This window comes from Marmota flaviventris, chromosome 2 (genome assembly GCF_047511675.1).
Source record: "Marmota flaviventris isolate mMarFla1 chromosome 2, mMarFla1.hap1, whole genome shotgun sequence".
In the NCBI taxonomy this organism is placed as follows: Eukaryota; Metazoa; Chordata; class Mammalia; order Rodentia; family Sciuridae; genus Marmota; species Marmota flaviventris.
The window spans coordinates 190189313-190202190 of NC_092499.1; the positions used below are offsets into that span (position 1 = coordinate 190189313).

At 45.4% G+C, this 12878-nt stretch overlaps 1 protein-coding gene across 1 annotated transcript in view; it reads right to left on the reverse strand.

Annotated features, from left to right (window-relative positions):
- Vapb (VAMP associated protein B and C) overlaps window positions 1–12878 on the reverse strand; it is a 52052-nt gene that overhangs the window by 7938 nt on the left and 31236 nt on the right. Inside the window, exons 3-5 of the mRNA XM_027946433.2 lie at window positions 6567–6670; window positions 3159–3239; window positions 1210–1386 (exon numbers count right to left, since the gene is read on the reverse strand). Of these exons, the coding sequence (XP_027802234.1) occupies window positions 1210–1386; window positions 3159–3239; window positions 6567–6670 (362 nt within the window). The remainder of the gene's footprint in view (window positions 1–1209; window positions 1387–3158; window positions 3240–6566; window positions 6671–12878) is intronic.

Consider the following 12878-nt stretch of genomic DNA (forward strand, 5'->3'; position numbering starts at 1 on the left):
TTATATGGAAGCTATTTCTACCTATTTATCATTTTAAACAACACAGAACTCTATTTCTAAAGAGGAAGATTCTCAAAGAGAAGCTGTAGGCCTATCTCAGAGTGTTAGCCAAGAAGGGAGGTGCCAGCTTCACAACCAACTTTGAAGGAAGGTGCAGAGGAGGCAGGTCCAGGTCACTGCACAGTGGGATGGGCTGCTGCTTCCAGACACCAGGCATCCTCCCTCCTCCATAAATGGAGGGTGTGTCCCTGAAGCCACTACAGTGAGAGTGGATACCACAGCATGCCCCGAGACAGGAGTGAGGTTAGCAGAAGAGGCAGCCTCGGTGCTCAAGTTGCAGCAAAGGTCCCCATGATCTCATGGCCAGAGATACTCCCTTTGGTACCACGTTTGAAATAGACTCATACTTTCATGGCTGGGAGGGCTAGAGATGCGTGCAGTGGATGCAGGCAGGGAAATGCTGCGCTGTGCACACTGGCTTACTTCCCGAGCCCGACACCTGCCTCACCACCCAGTGCAGCCCGACCAGCCCACACCCAAGCTGGATACCCGAGTGCCCCCTCTGCACTCCACTCTCCCTCCACTAGGACAGCACCATATCCCCAATCTCCCTACCACATCATCAGTTTGATGAGCCAGTACTGCCTAGACCTATTTAGAGTCTTTAAAAATATGGGTCAGTTATTTTGCCCCTTAAAGAGACTTAGACCCATATGAATGGCAGGAAGTAGGGTTTGAAAACACATGTTCAAAATAACCACTGCTGATTTCTAATTCACACACTGAACACAGGTTGTCCTGTTTTTTTCTTTTCTTTTTTTGAGGATAAGAGTTTAAATTTACCCGAGGATTTTCTGCCCAAGGAACAGTGGTCCTTACTTGGGGGCTTTTGGGATCCTTTTGAGAACAAGATGAAAACTATGAAAATTTCTCCCCCGGTGGGCTGGGGCTGGGGCTGGGGCTGGGGCTCTGTGGTAGAGTGCCCGCCTAGCACGTGTGAGGCACTGGGTTCGATTCTCAGAACCACATAAAAGTAAATAAATAAAGGTATTGTGTCCATCTATAACTAAAAATATATTTTAAAACATTTTCTCCCCAGGTAAGAAAAACTAAACAAATACAACAGAACTCAACCAAGGCAGAGACCTGTCAGCTTTCCCGTCCAGGGAGGCTGGCCCTGCTCTCTGCAGAGGAGGTGGCTGCTGTTACCTTGAACTGTTTGTTCTCCTCCCGCAGCCTCTGGACCTCCCCTTGCAGCCTCTTGCACTCTTCCAGCACCTTCTTAACTTCAGAGTCGTCCAAAGAAGTAGTCAGAGATTTAGACACCGACGGTGCTTCTGTCTTGGATGCAGTTGTGGATATAATCTTATTTATTTCTACATCATGCTGTTCAGAAATAAACGAAAGTCCAAGCATCACAAACAATGTAAAAAAGGATGTTTTTAAGCAAAATGAGGTAGTTCTCATTTCTCACACACCACACATGTACTGTTTTGTCCACACTGTAATAAGTCACATTTATTTTTTAAATGGATCAATTTATCTAGTATCTTAATAACCTAAAGCAACCGGGCCCTAGAAATTATGGATAAGGGCAAAGAATGCAGTTGGGCTGAGACTAATACTTCAAAGAAAGAGAAAAAGGGCTGTGCAAATGGCACTATCAAATTCCTGCCATGCAAAAAATTAGCATACTGTAATTGTGCAAGCTCAGGAATTATCAGCCACAAATTACTCTCACCGTGAAGATCTGAGCATCCCCAAGACTGGATGGGCGAGGATGGGAGGATGGGGAGAGGACTGCACAGGGCAGTCTGTCCCAAACCTGGAACTGGATGCTGGATGAAGGTGAAAACAAACGCCCAGAGCCTCCCCCTCGGCAGGTCGAACACATCCTGGTCCCAGTCATATTTTGCTGTGACAGCCTTTCCAGATGCATTGGAGAGTGGGGGCAGGGCACATAAGCAGGCTGGGGAGGTGACTGGGGATTGCTGCCTGGGGTTCTGGGCAACATCTGGATACTAGATCTCTAGCTCTGCCCTCCCCTTCCCACCAGGGAGGGAATCCTGGGAAGCAAGGCCCAAAGTTACTAGCCCAGAGCCCAGAGCTAGGACCAGAATCCAGGTCTCCCAGCCCCTAAACCGATTTCTACATTGTACAGAATATACAATGAGAAAAGGGGAAAATGTGACAATTATTCATTCAAAGAAATAGGATGATGATAGTGGCCAGTTACTGAACAGATAAAAACTGTACAGTGTGACATAAATTAACAGCATTCCCCAAGATCATTCTAGATGATGTTTACAGAATGCTTCAGAGTATTTCCATTTCCCAGCCTGGCTACTAATGGCCAGGGTAGTTTCATATTCTGCATGAGTTTTAAATTCTTTGTTTTTAATGTTAATTTTTTTTTCTTTTTACTAGCTTTGAAGGAAGTCCAAATTAGCATTTTAGATACAGTCTCCTCTCTTCAACTGGTCACAGTGAGGGCCAGGACAAGTTTGCCCCTGGTTTCTCACCAAGGAAAAATGAGCTGATGGGTCGGTGGAAGGTGCTCCTCCCCCCAGCCAACACCAGAGTTACATGGAGTCAGGAGATTTTCAGTGAGGGGTGGTTTTGCTCCCACTGCAAACAATCATCCAGCCCAAATGTCACTAGCGTTGAGGTTGAGAAAGCCCCATCTAAAAGCAGACTTTGATTGAAGAGGTAGGTGGGGGAAGGGAGAGGGGGAGGTAGTGCTGAAGGAAAGGGCTGACAGGGACACTTTGTAAAACAGAGCCTAACAGCTTACCACCTGTCCATCAAGCACCATGATAAAGGGCAAATTATTCCCTGCTTTGGTCTTGCTCACTGTTTAATAGCAGCCCATCACTTTGCCAAGCCTAAGAAGTTCTTCAGGATTTATGACACCTCAACAGCCACCAAGCTGCATTTTCAAGGGAACAAACTGTTTCAATTAGTTGTCTTTCTGCAAGACTTTTGAAGGCTGATTTTATAAAGGCCCACTTATTTGTTGACTTCAGCTTATTTTTTTTCTTCATACATTATGGGTAGGAAAATAATTTGCCAACTTAGATCTTGGTTTTGCAGGAGATGGTATGCAAATAAGTATCAGCTTGCAACATTCAATTACTGTTAACTATAAACATACTTACTGGTTTATCATTTTCTGCTGGCAATTCAAACACACATCTAAGTTTTGAATCCATAAGGTCTTCTGGTTTTGCCTCCTTCCACTAAAACAATTTAAATTTAATAATCAGGATATTATAAAGCTGCTGGAAGAATAATTTTCCTCCTATAACTGACAATTTCAGAAAAATACTCCTAATGAGAAAGTCCTGATATACATCAGATAAGGAACTTGTGAGTCTCCTGAGATTTTGGTACTTTTAGCATGACAAGATTAAGTGCCCTGCTTTCCTGGACACTGACTGTACTCCACAGCCCCACTGTCTTCCTGCCTGACTCCTTCAAGTCCACCCATTCCTCCCATGACTGGTCTGTGGGGATGCACAGGAACCCAGAGAACCAGGGGACAGAGAGGGATTTCTGCATTACATCTGAATGACAAAAGGGAACTTTGTCTCCTTAAGAAAATAAAATCCACAGGGTATCCTCCCTGAACAACCTGGGCACATGCCATCTGGGAGTAGCTTCAAACCCACCCTGCCAATTACCAATGGAACACAGCACTTGTAAGTCACTCTTTACTACTGTGGTTGTATCTGCCAACCCCTGCCTGAGGGCCACACCCACTCCTCCCTCCACTCTGCTGACAAGAGCACCTTCTTGATCAGCCCCAGGTTCTGGGATAATACACTTCTGATTTACTCCCCTCTCAGCAGTGGAGGATGGGCATTCAGGGTGCTCTGAGAATTACAGACCAGCACAGCAGCAAGGTTACAATCCAGAAAAGGAAGGCATCCCCTCCTCCCCTCTCCCAGACCATGCAGATAGCAGCCAGAGCAACAAGGCCAAGAACTCAAATCAGGAGACAATCTGTGTGTCTGACATAAGGGGACTGCCATGCAAATTATGGCAGATCCATCTAATGGAATAGCATGCTGTCACTCAAATAATACTGAAGAGTGTTAAATTACACGGGGGAAAGCCTCAGGATATTAAGTGAAGAAACTACAAAGGATATTGAAGTCCATTCCTCTGTGCACATGCCCCAGTGGATGTGTGCCTATGTGGGTATGTGGATACATCTTAAAAGAGTACCAGGCAAGTCTGGTTATGACTGGATGCCAAAGCTACCCAGTGACAAGTGCTAGTGGGAGGGATATTTATGTGGTCTCAAAGTATCAGACGACTCAGGGCACAGCGATTATCTATTAACCACGGGGCAGATATGCTTTGAACTCAGAGGTCCAGCAATTGCATCTGAGCCATGTCACCAAACAGTATCACCAAGAGAGCAACAACCCACCATAAAATGTCTCCATGTGACACCACCTATGGAATGTTCTTGCCAAAAAGATACATAAACTGCCTTTAATCATGAGAAAATAATCAAATAGGATATTACGCTTTCTACAAGTCAACCAGCCTGGACTCTAAAAAATTGTTTTAAAAAGTTATTTTTAAAAAATCCAAAAAGGGTAGGAGAGTCCTCTACTATAATAACGAAAGGCCATTTTTAGAATAATTGGAAATGCTAAACCTAGATTTATCTATTGGATTTAATTCCGGATTAAGGTTCATTTTGTTGGCTGTGCTCACGTCCTGTGGGCCTGAGAGAGACTGCCCTTGTTTTAAGCACTTGGGGATGAAAGTCACAACACCTGCACTTGCATGCAAATGGCTCAGCAGAAAGCAAAGTAAGGACAGGAGGGAAGCAGATGGGCAAGAGGCTAATAAAGGGCAAGCCCAGGTAACAGTCAGTGGCCAATGCACTGTCTTTACTTTCTATGTATCAAAATAAAGAGAAAAATGTCTTAAAATAAAGAAAAAGGCGTGGCTCTCGTGAACAGGTTGGGTTAGTATGAAGGAACCCGACTCCATTCTACTTCTGGCTTTTGCTTCTTTATGTATTTCCAAATTTTCCTACAAAGAATTTTTGTAAGAGAACTTTTAAATGTTATAAAATAATCACACTAGGAAACAAATTGACCCTTTATCGTGTATGCAGAGCCTGGCCCATTACACGCCAAGGTAGTCAGGGCCAGGTGATTCTAGGCCCTCAGACAGGGCTTGCCAGCCCACATAATGCCATGAGCTGACTGCCTCCCCATGATGCAGGTGACCAAAACTTCAAGAGGGACTGAACTGCAGAAGGCAGAACTCAGCTTCAAACCCGAGTGACCATGCACCTACTCTTTTCACTACATTGTTCAGCAAAAGCCAGACAGAATACACGTGGATACTGTGTATTTTGAATCTGCCATAGGAGGTGACACAACACGTTCCAGGGAATAAAAGAGGAAGAGCAAATGCTTTCATGATGGTTCTTATGAAAAGACAGCCTGCTGCTGCTGCTCTCTCTCAAACTCAAAAGTACCTGACTTACCCTTCATTTTCTGCCCTCATGTTAAAAATCAATGAAGATGATCAGTTACGCTTTTTCAAGGCTAAAAGAAAGGCTGAGTGGTGACACTGGGTCATGAATCCAGCTTCTGCGTGAATCCTCCAGCAGGAGAAAATTTGGAGAGGGGAGGACAGCAGGGAGCCCAACACACTCCCTCTGGGGCTGGCAGGCTACAGGCAGTGATGGGCGGGTGCTCCTGCCCTCCTTTAAACACTGGGCACCAGGGAGTCAGTGCTGGTGCTCAGACTCATTAAATGAGATGATAATAGACCTCATTCACATGTGTAAAAAGCTTGCTTTGAGGAGAATTTCCATCATAACCTCCTTTTCCAGAAATAACCGATAATATAATATTGTTTATTTAATTTATAAAAATGAAGTCATTCTAATTTTACCAAAATTCAACACATAGCGAAACATATTTATTCAGGGAAAAAAATGAAGGGACCTGTGGTTAAAAAAGAAATACTCAAGCTGGGGACGCAGCTTGTGGTAGCACCCTTGCCTAGCATGCATGAGGCTCAAGTCTGAGGCCCAGCACCACAAGGAAACAGACAGACAAACCAAAAGAACTGAAAGAAGAATCATGCTTATGAGAACCAAGACAAAAAAAAGGAAAGAAAGTGTAAGTGGGAAAGGACATTAGTATCCACCACTCGTGTCCTTCTGGATTGGGAAGGAGGGCAAGGGAAAGCATGTTCCCCACAGCGACATTACCCTTTCCTGGGGAGAAGAAAGGGGGCAGCCCAAACTATTTACTACATGAGCCATCAGAGTAAGGAACTGCCAAAACAAACTTGAGTTTTTAAAAGCCAGAAAAAGAATAGTATTCTAGAGAGCTTCATAAAACGTTAAAATTATTCATTGGTTTTAGAAAAACCAGAAAGGTAGTCAAAATACAAACCTCCTTGAAAACATAACTCCCATGTAAATAATTTTGACACATTTTGAAATGCATGCACCCACAGTTCTGTACCTAATTGGTTTTTGTTATTATTACTGAAAAAAGTAAGAAGCATTCAGTACTTACTACTGCTTCCATATCAGAAGTGTCAGTTGGAGCAAACATAGACTGAACCATAAACTTGTGTTTACTTTTCTCATTGGGATCATAATCGAAAGGCTGTAACATCACTGAGAAAGAAAATATTTCATTAGGAGGGTCAGAACTCGGTTACCAGTGCCATTTGTCATGCTAATACTTGTGCTGTGGTGTAAAGCAGTTTCCCAGGCATTTTCCAAGGAAGCAAGAAGAGATGACCCACACCTCCATTTTGCAGGTCCCCCTAAGGCTCAGAAAGGTTAGGGGACTTGCCAAGGTCAGAGAGCTGGGAACAGGGCTTAGGACTCAGGTCTTGGTCCACTGGTCTTTCATTCCTGCAAACCCACACAGACATCTGTAACGATCCTTAGAGAATAGGAAAGCAGGGCAGTAACACCGTGTGCCTTTGTGCTCAAGAAAACATATCCAAATGATCTTTTCAGGAACTAAAAGAGAATAATCCAAGATGTTTAAGGCCATTTAAAGAACTGTTATAGCTTCTCTCCACCCCATTCCCTGCACAGTTAATCAAGGTAATGCTTGAAACATGATTTTGGCAACAGAATGCTACAGAATTCTCATAAGCAAGATGTTCAGATAAGAGGGAAAAAACAATACCAGCTCAGCACCCCACTTGGTCCCTAAGAAGCTAGGGTACCCTCCCTTAGGAACCTGTGAATGAGCTCCTGCTACTTGGAGGGAGGCACCTGCCCACTCTGACTGGCTTCCTCCAGCCCATTTCCCAGGGTAGACTGGGCCTTACCCCTGTGAAACCACCACTGCTTTCAACTCTGTGACCTGCTGCAAGGCTTTGGCTAAATCTCGAACCTACTTAAGTTCACCAAAACAAAACTTCACAGGCAGCAGAGGCCTTCTGTAACCCACAGGAGCTACCATGGAATGAGGGTTTCCACGTGCCAGAAACTGGGCTTTGTCTCCAAGGTCTATTATCATCTCATTTAATCCTTAAGTGGTGGGTACTATTGTGAGGGGGAGAGAAGTGTTACCTTGATGCCTATTTTTCAGATGAAAAAAAAATGAAACACAGAAAGTTAACAGGCTTGCCCAAGGTCACACAACGAAAGAACTCAAGCCCAGGCAGGGTGTTCTGAGGGCTTATGCTCTACCACCACCAGGACCCAATGCCTTGTTCTGACAGGGCCAGTCCTGTCCTCCCTGACAGGGCTTCCACCTCCTTTTCTGCTAGGCACCCATCAGTGCCCTGCCTGGGAACCCCAACTCAGGGGTTTCTCCATGGCCTGGCCACCCCTGCTGCAGATAAAGACAGGTGTCTCTAACCTCAGTATACACATAAAGAATCTGGGGCTCCACAGAGAGAAGTGGCCTGCCCAAGGTCTCAAGGAAGCCACACACTGGCAAAAAGCCAAGGCCTCTGTCTCCAAGTGCAGCCTGGCACCCCTTCCACCCACCAGGCACTCCGACAGGATCTGGGTGTAGGCTGCACCTCCAGCCCCATGGCAGTGCTCATGGGACCATGGTTGGCAGGAAAGAGAAATGGCAATTTCCCCCACCCATCTTGGGGATGCAGGAGCCCGTTCCATCTTTGTAACAGAGAAAGACCATGAAAACTTGATCACATGAAGGCCTGAAATATACAGGTGTGCCTAGTCACCTGGGCAGCGCTGTTGTCACAAAACCCATCTGAGCACTTTGAGTTATACAAGGGCACTTGCTGGGAGACTTCTTCAGGACAAAGTTCAACAAATGTGAGACAGCAAACCTTTATTAACATAAGGCTGTGTACATGTGACATCCAGTCTACCTACCTTACAGATTACCAAGATTAGAATGCTCCGTCTGGGTACCCGATCCAAACAGTGTGATACCAGCAGAGGGAAAAAAGATCACTAAAAAAAACACAAGGCCACTTTTCTTGGGATCTTGCTCTTGCAGATTCAGTGGACGCCAGGTCTGCCCTGCTATTGGCTCTGGACCTGGACTGTGACAAGGTCCAGCACTGCAGAGCTGGTGTGAGCTTCCAGCAGATGGACCCGAACACTGCTGGACACCAGAGCCTGACTTAACCGCAGGGATGAACGCCAGAGTGGAGGTTGAAGCCCTAGACTCTTCTGAGAGCTAAACGCCCTGCTTCCGCCACCAAAATGGCCACATGGAAGGTGAACCCTGCCCACTCAGCAGCTCTACCCACTGCACATGTGCCAGGAGCTTTCTTGGGTAGCAACCACCAACATTGTCCAGAGATGGAACAGAACTTCGAACTACTGCGAAGATATGCTCTCACTTTTAATACTCAGGTGAATTGAGATTTAAGACTCTCCAGTCTCACTGGGCAGTGACAGAATCATTTGCTGGTATTTTTCAGTGTGGAAAAGAAGAGAATGTTGACCCAAACTACCACACCTGGGTTTTCAGAAAAACATAGAAGCGCTGTGGCCCCTGTCCACTCTCCCCCTTCCCTAAGGCACTGGAGTGAGAGGGCAGCGAGTGTTCACCCAAGACTCACCACAGCCAAGGGCCACTCCCTTTCACCTCTCCACCACCTCTGTGGTCTTCAGCCCAATGCCTTCACCTCATGCCTAGGGAAGGGAAGGAAGATGACCTTGACCAGCACCTGCCAGTGTCAAGCCACCAAAGAAGGCACATGTTCCTTAGTCCTCCCACTCAACCCTCACAGCAACCACCAAAGAAGCCCATGTCTGCATTTGCTAGATGAAAAGACACAGGCTTAGAAAGCCTGAGTGAACAGCCTCACCTGGGCTCCATGAGCAGAGCACTGGACAGCAGGACTGGCTCCAACTGGCCCCATTCCAGAGTCCAACTGCCCCAGCAGTTCCCAAAGTACAGCCCACAGACCCCAAGGGCTCTCCACACCCCCAGTCAAATGACCCATGAAGTCCAAACGATGGTCACACTAACACCAGAACATCCATACCTTCTCCCGTGTCGCCACTTAGGCCCACGGTGCACAAGCATGGTGGCGACGCAGGAAAGCGGGCCGTTGCCATGGGCTCTGGGTGTGCACTCTATTTGTAAAGGAAGCCAGTTCACTCAACAATGTTTTTGATGAAGTAAGGAAAGTACTAATTTTACTAAATTTCAACCTTGAAAACAAATCTTTTTAGCCCTTTCCCCATTTTTCTGTGATGCTGGGAATCAAACCTAGGGCCTCAAACATGTTAGATCAGTGCTCTACTCTGAGGTACATCCCCAACCCTCTCGTTTAAATTTTATTTTGAGACAGGCTCTTGCTAAGTTGCCCAAGCTGGCCTTGAATTTTGTGATACTCCTGCCTTAGCCTCCCAAGTAGCTGGGATTATAATTGTGTACCATTGTGCCTGACCTTTTTAGCCCACTTTATAATGAAATGATATTTCTGCTGTCCCCTAAGTCCAAAGGCTGCTGTGAGCAATGTACCCAGGCAGCTCTTGGGGCTGGAAATGGACCTGTGTTTCCCCATGGAACATTCTTACGTGAAGGAGCAACCAACAGACAAACTGGTCATTCCAACCCTGTACACTCTTGAAAATGAACTAAGTAAGCCTGCCACTTCAAGAAAGACTTACAGTTGTTGTTCCCAATAACAAAACTCAGGCTTTCAAGCAAAAATTATAATCATGGAAAATTTAAATCTGCCACCAAGAGCACCCAGTTCACCCAACACTTAAAAGACTCTTATTGGCCAGCTCAGTATCACAGCACTTGACCAGCAAGTGCCCTGGGTTCCATCCAGAGTTGCAGAAAAAATAAGACTCTTCTGATGAGATTGGTGGTAATAATGATGAATGTGATTTTTTTTTGATAACAGCATAACAAATGATGTCAACATTTGGAAGATCTGTATAACCTCACATTCAATATTTTTCAAACAATCCACAAGTGATATTACAAAATCCAAAGTGTAAGACAGACCAACACATTTCAGTGAAGCAAAATTCAAAAAGCTCACAAACATGGCTTCAGAGTCCACATCATAACATTTTCTTACATGTAAGAAAATTCCACTTTCCCAGCAGCTTGTGAGGCTGAAGCAGGAGGATTCCAAGTTCAAAGCCATCATTAGCAAGATCTTGTCTTAACACAAAACACAAATAAAAACAAAGGGTTGGGTTGGGGATATGGCTCAGAGATTAAGTGCCTCTAGGTTCAATTCCTAATACCAAAATAAAAAATAAAGAAAGTGCTACTTGGCTCTTCCAAGTCCCTGTTTCCAAGATGAAAAAAAAAAAAAGGGCTGGGGTGGTGGGCAGGGTGGCGGGGTGGAGAGAAAAGGACTACAGTCACACAATCTGTTTGCTACATGAACTGTGAACTGCCAGTCAAGACAGTTGACAAGGTCAAGGACTAGGCCATATATACTTTTTTAAATATTTATTTTTTAGTTGTAGTTGGACACAACACCTTCCTTCCTTCCTTCCTTTCTTTATGTATTTATTTATTTGTGGTGCTGATGATCGAACCCAGGGTCCCACACATGCTAGGCAAGCGCTCTACTGCTGAGCCACAACCCTAGCCCCTAGGCCATATTTTTAAAAATATTTTTATTTCATTAAAAATGTTATTGTCAGCCAGGTGCAGTGGAGCACACCTGAAACAATCTCAGTGACTCAGGAGGCTGACTCAAGAGGATGGCAGTTTGAGGCCAGCCTCAGCAACTTAGAAAGCCTGTCTCAAAATAAAAAATAAAAAGGGCTGGGATGTGGCACTGGGTTTAATTCCCAGCACCAAAAAAAGAAAAAAAGTTACTGTTGACAAAATTAATAATTGTTAAATTTCTGAATTTAATCTCTAAAAGACATATTGATACAAACCCAAACAAAAAAACTCTGGGTCTTCAATATTCATGAGTGGAAGGGGATTCTGAGACCAGAACATTTGAGCACCATTACTCTACACCAAGCTACCTCATGGGCCCCCTTTAGGAAGAAAGCAATGCTGAGCAACTCGCATGAAGTCACTGATGGCTCTGTGGCCCCCTCCTGGGAGAATTTGTGACTTAGAAGAGAGAGCAGCTTGACCCAAACCAAATCTGAACACAGCCTCTCACACAGGGGCCTGGGACCCCTGTGCTCCTTCAGCCAAGCATGCACTACCTTTAGACATAGCACACTCCAGGCTTCCTGTCCCCGCTGCCAGGTCACCACAGCATAGAGATGGAAGAACCTCTCGATGGGTCGAGCTGTCAAAGAGGAGTGCCAAGGCACAGAGCAGGGGACTGGAGATGGCCACCACCCCAGAGAGCACTGCAGGGGCCTCAGGAAGCATGTCCAACTGCCCTTCTCAAGCACAGGCAGACACTTTGAGAACAAACCTAACGCCCGAATGCCCTGGAAAAGTGGGTGAGTGGATATGTTTCAGCAGGGAACAAGAGCCTAGGAGGGCCTCAGCATGAACTTCCTGGAAGATCTTGGTATAGGTGGGCACTCAGCCCCTGCTCCACAGCGCTGCAAGTGGAGGAGCTGTCTGCCACCCACTGGTTCTCCTTCGCTTGAGGGCTCTCAAGCTGACAAGCCAGAGTGGTTACCCAGACAGTGGACAGTCTGCAGATCCTTGGCACCTCATCCTCCACACACTGCTTAAACACAGTCCTAACTCATCAGAAAGTTTGTCTTTCTCGCCGCTATCATGTCGTGTCAAGTTCAATTTGCTCTACCCTGTTAGCTGAAACTCCATGAGACCATGACAGATAAATGTTGTTAATCGTTTGTTCTTTCAGCTCCATACATGCAAATTGTGACAGAAATTATATACTTTTTTCTATGACAGGCTATAAAAGAGCTTCCCATTAACTTAATTTATTTCACTTGAATACCAGAGACACTGATGATAAAACCCTCTTAAATGAACCATCTATCCTACTTTTAAAATGTATCTGCTGATACTACTTGCCTACATTAACGCTCTGGGATACTACATCTGTGACATTACAGACTGCGAAGTGAGCTCCTGCTAAGAAAGGAACTCTGGGGTCATGAAACATTAGATCAGCAAGATAAGACTTTCTACAAAAGAGAAGAAATGAGAATATATGCTACTTAAACACATACTCCCTCAGAGGAATGATGACTTGATTAAATGCAGCACAAAAGCAGCTTCTAGAACCCAAGAAAGTCAGGGCATCTCCACCTGCTTCATAAGGTAACAGAACAAGTGAACAAAGCCCAACAAGTAAGATGGCATACACTTCATTGCAGAATCCTGCCACGGACATGTCTTCTCCATGTCCTACATGCCCAGTCAGCCCAGGCCCCAGTGACCCACCTCCAGATTTCCCCCGCCCCAGTGTCTCCTCCAACCATCCCATTTCTTTCCCGTCCAAGC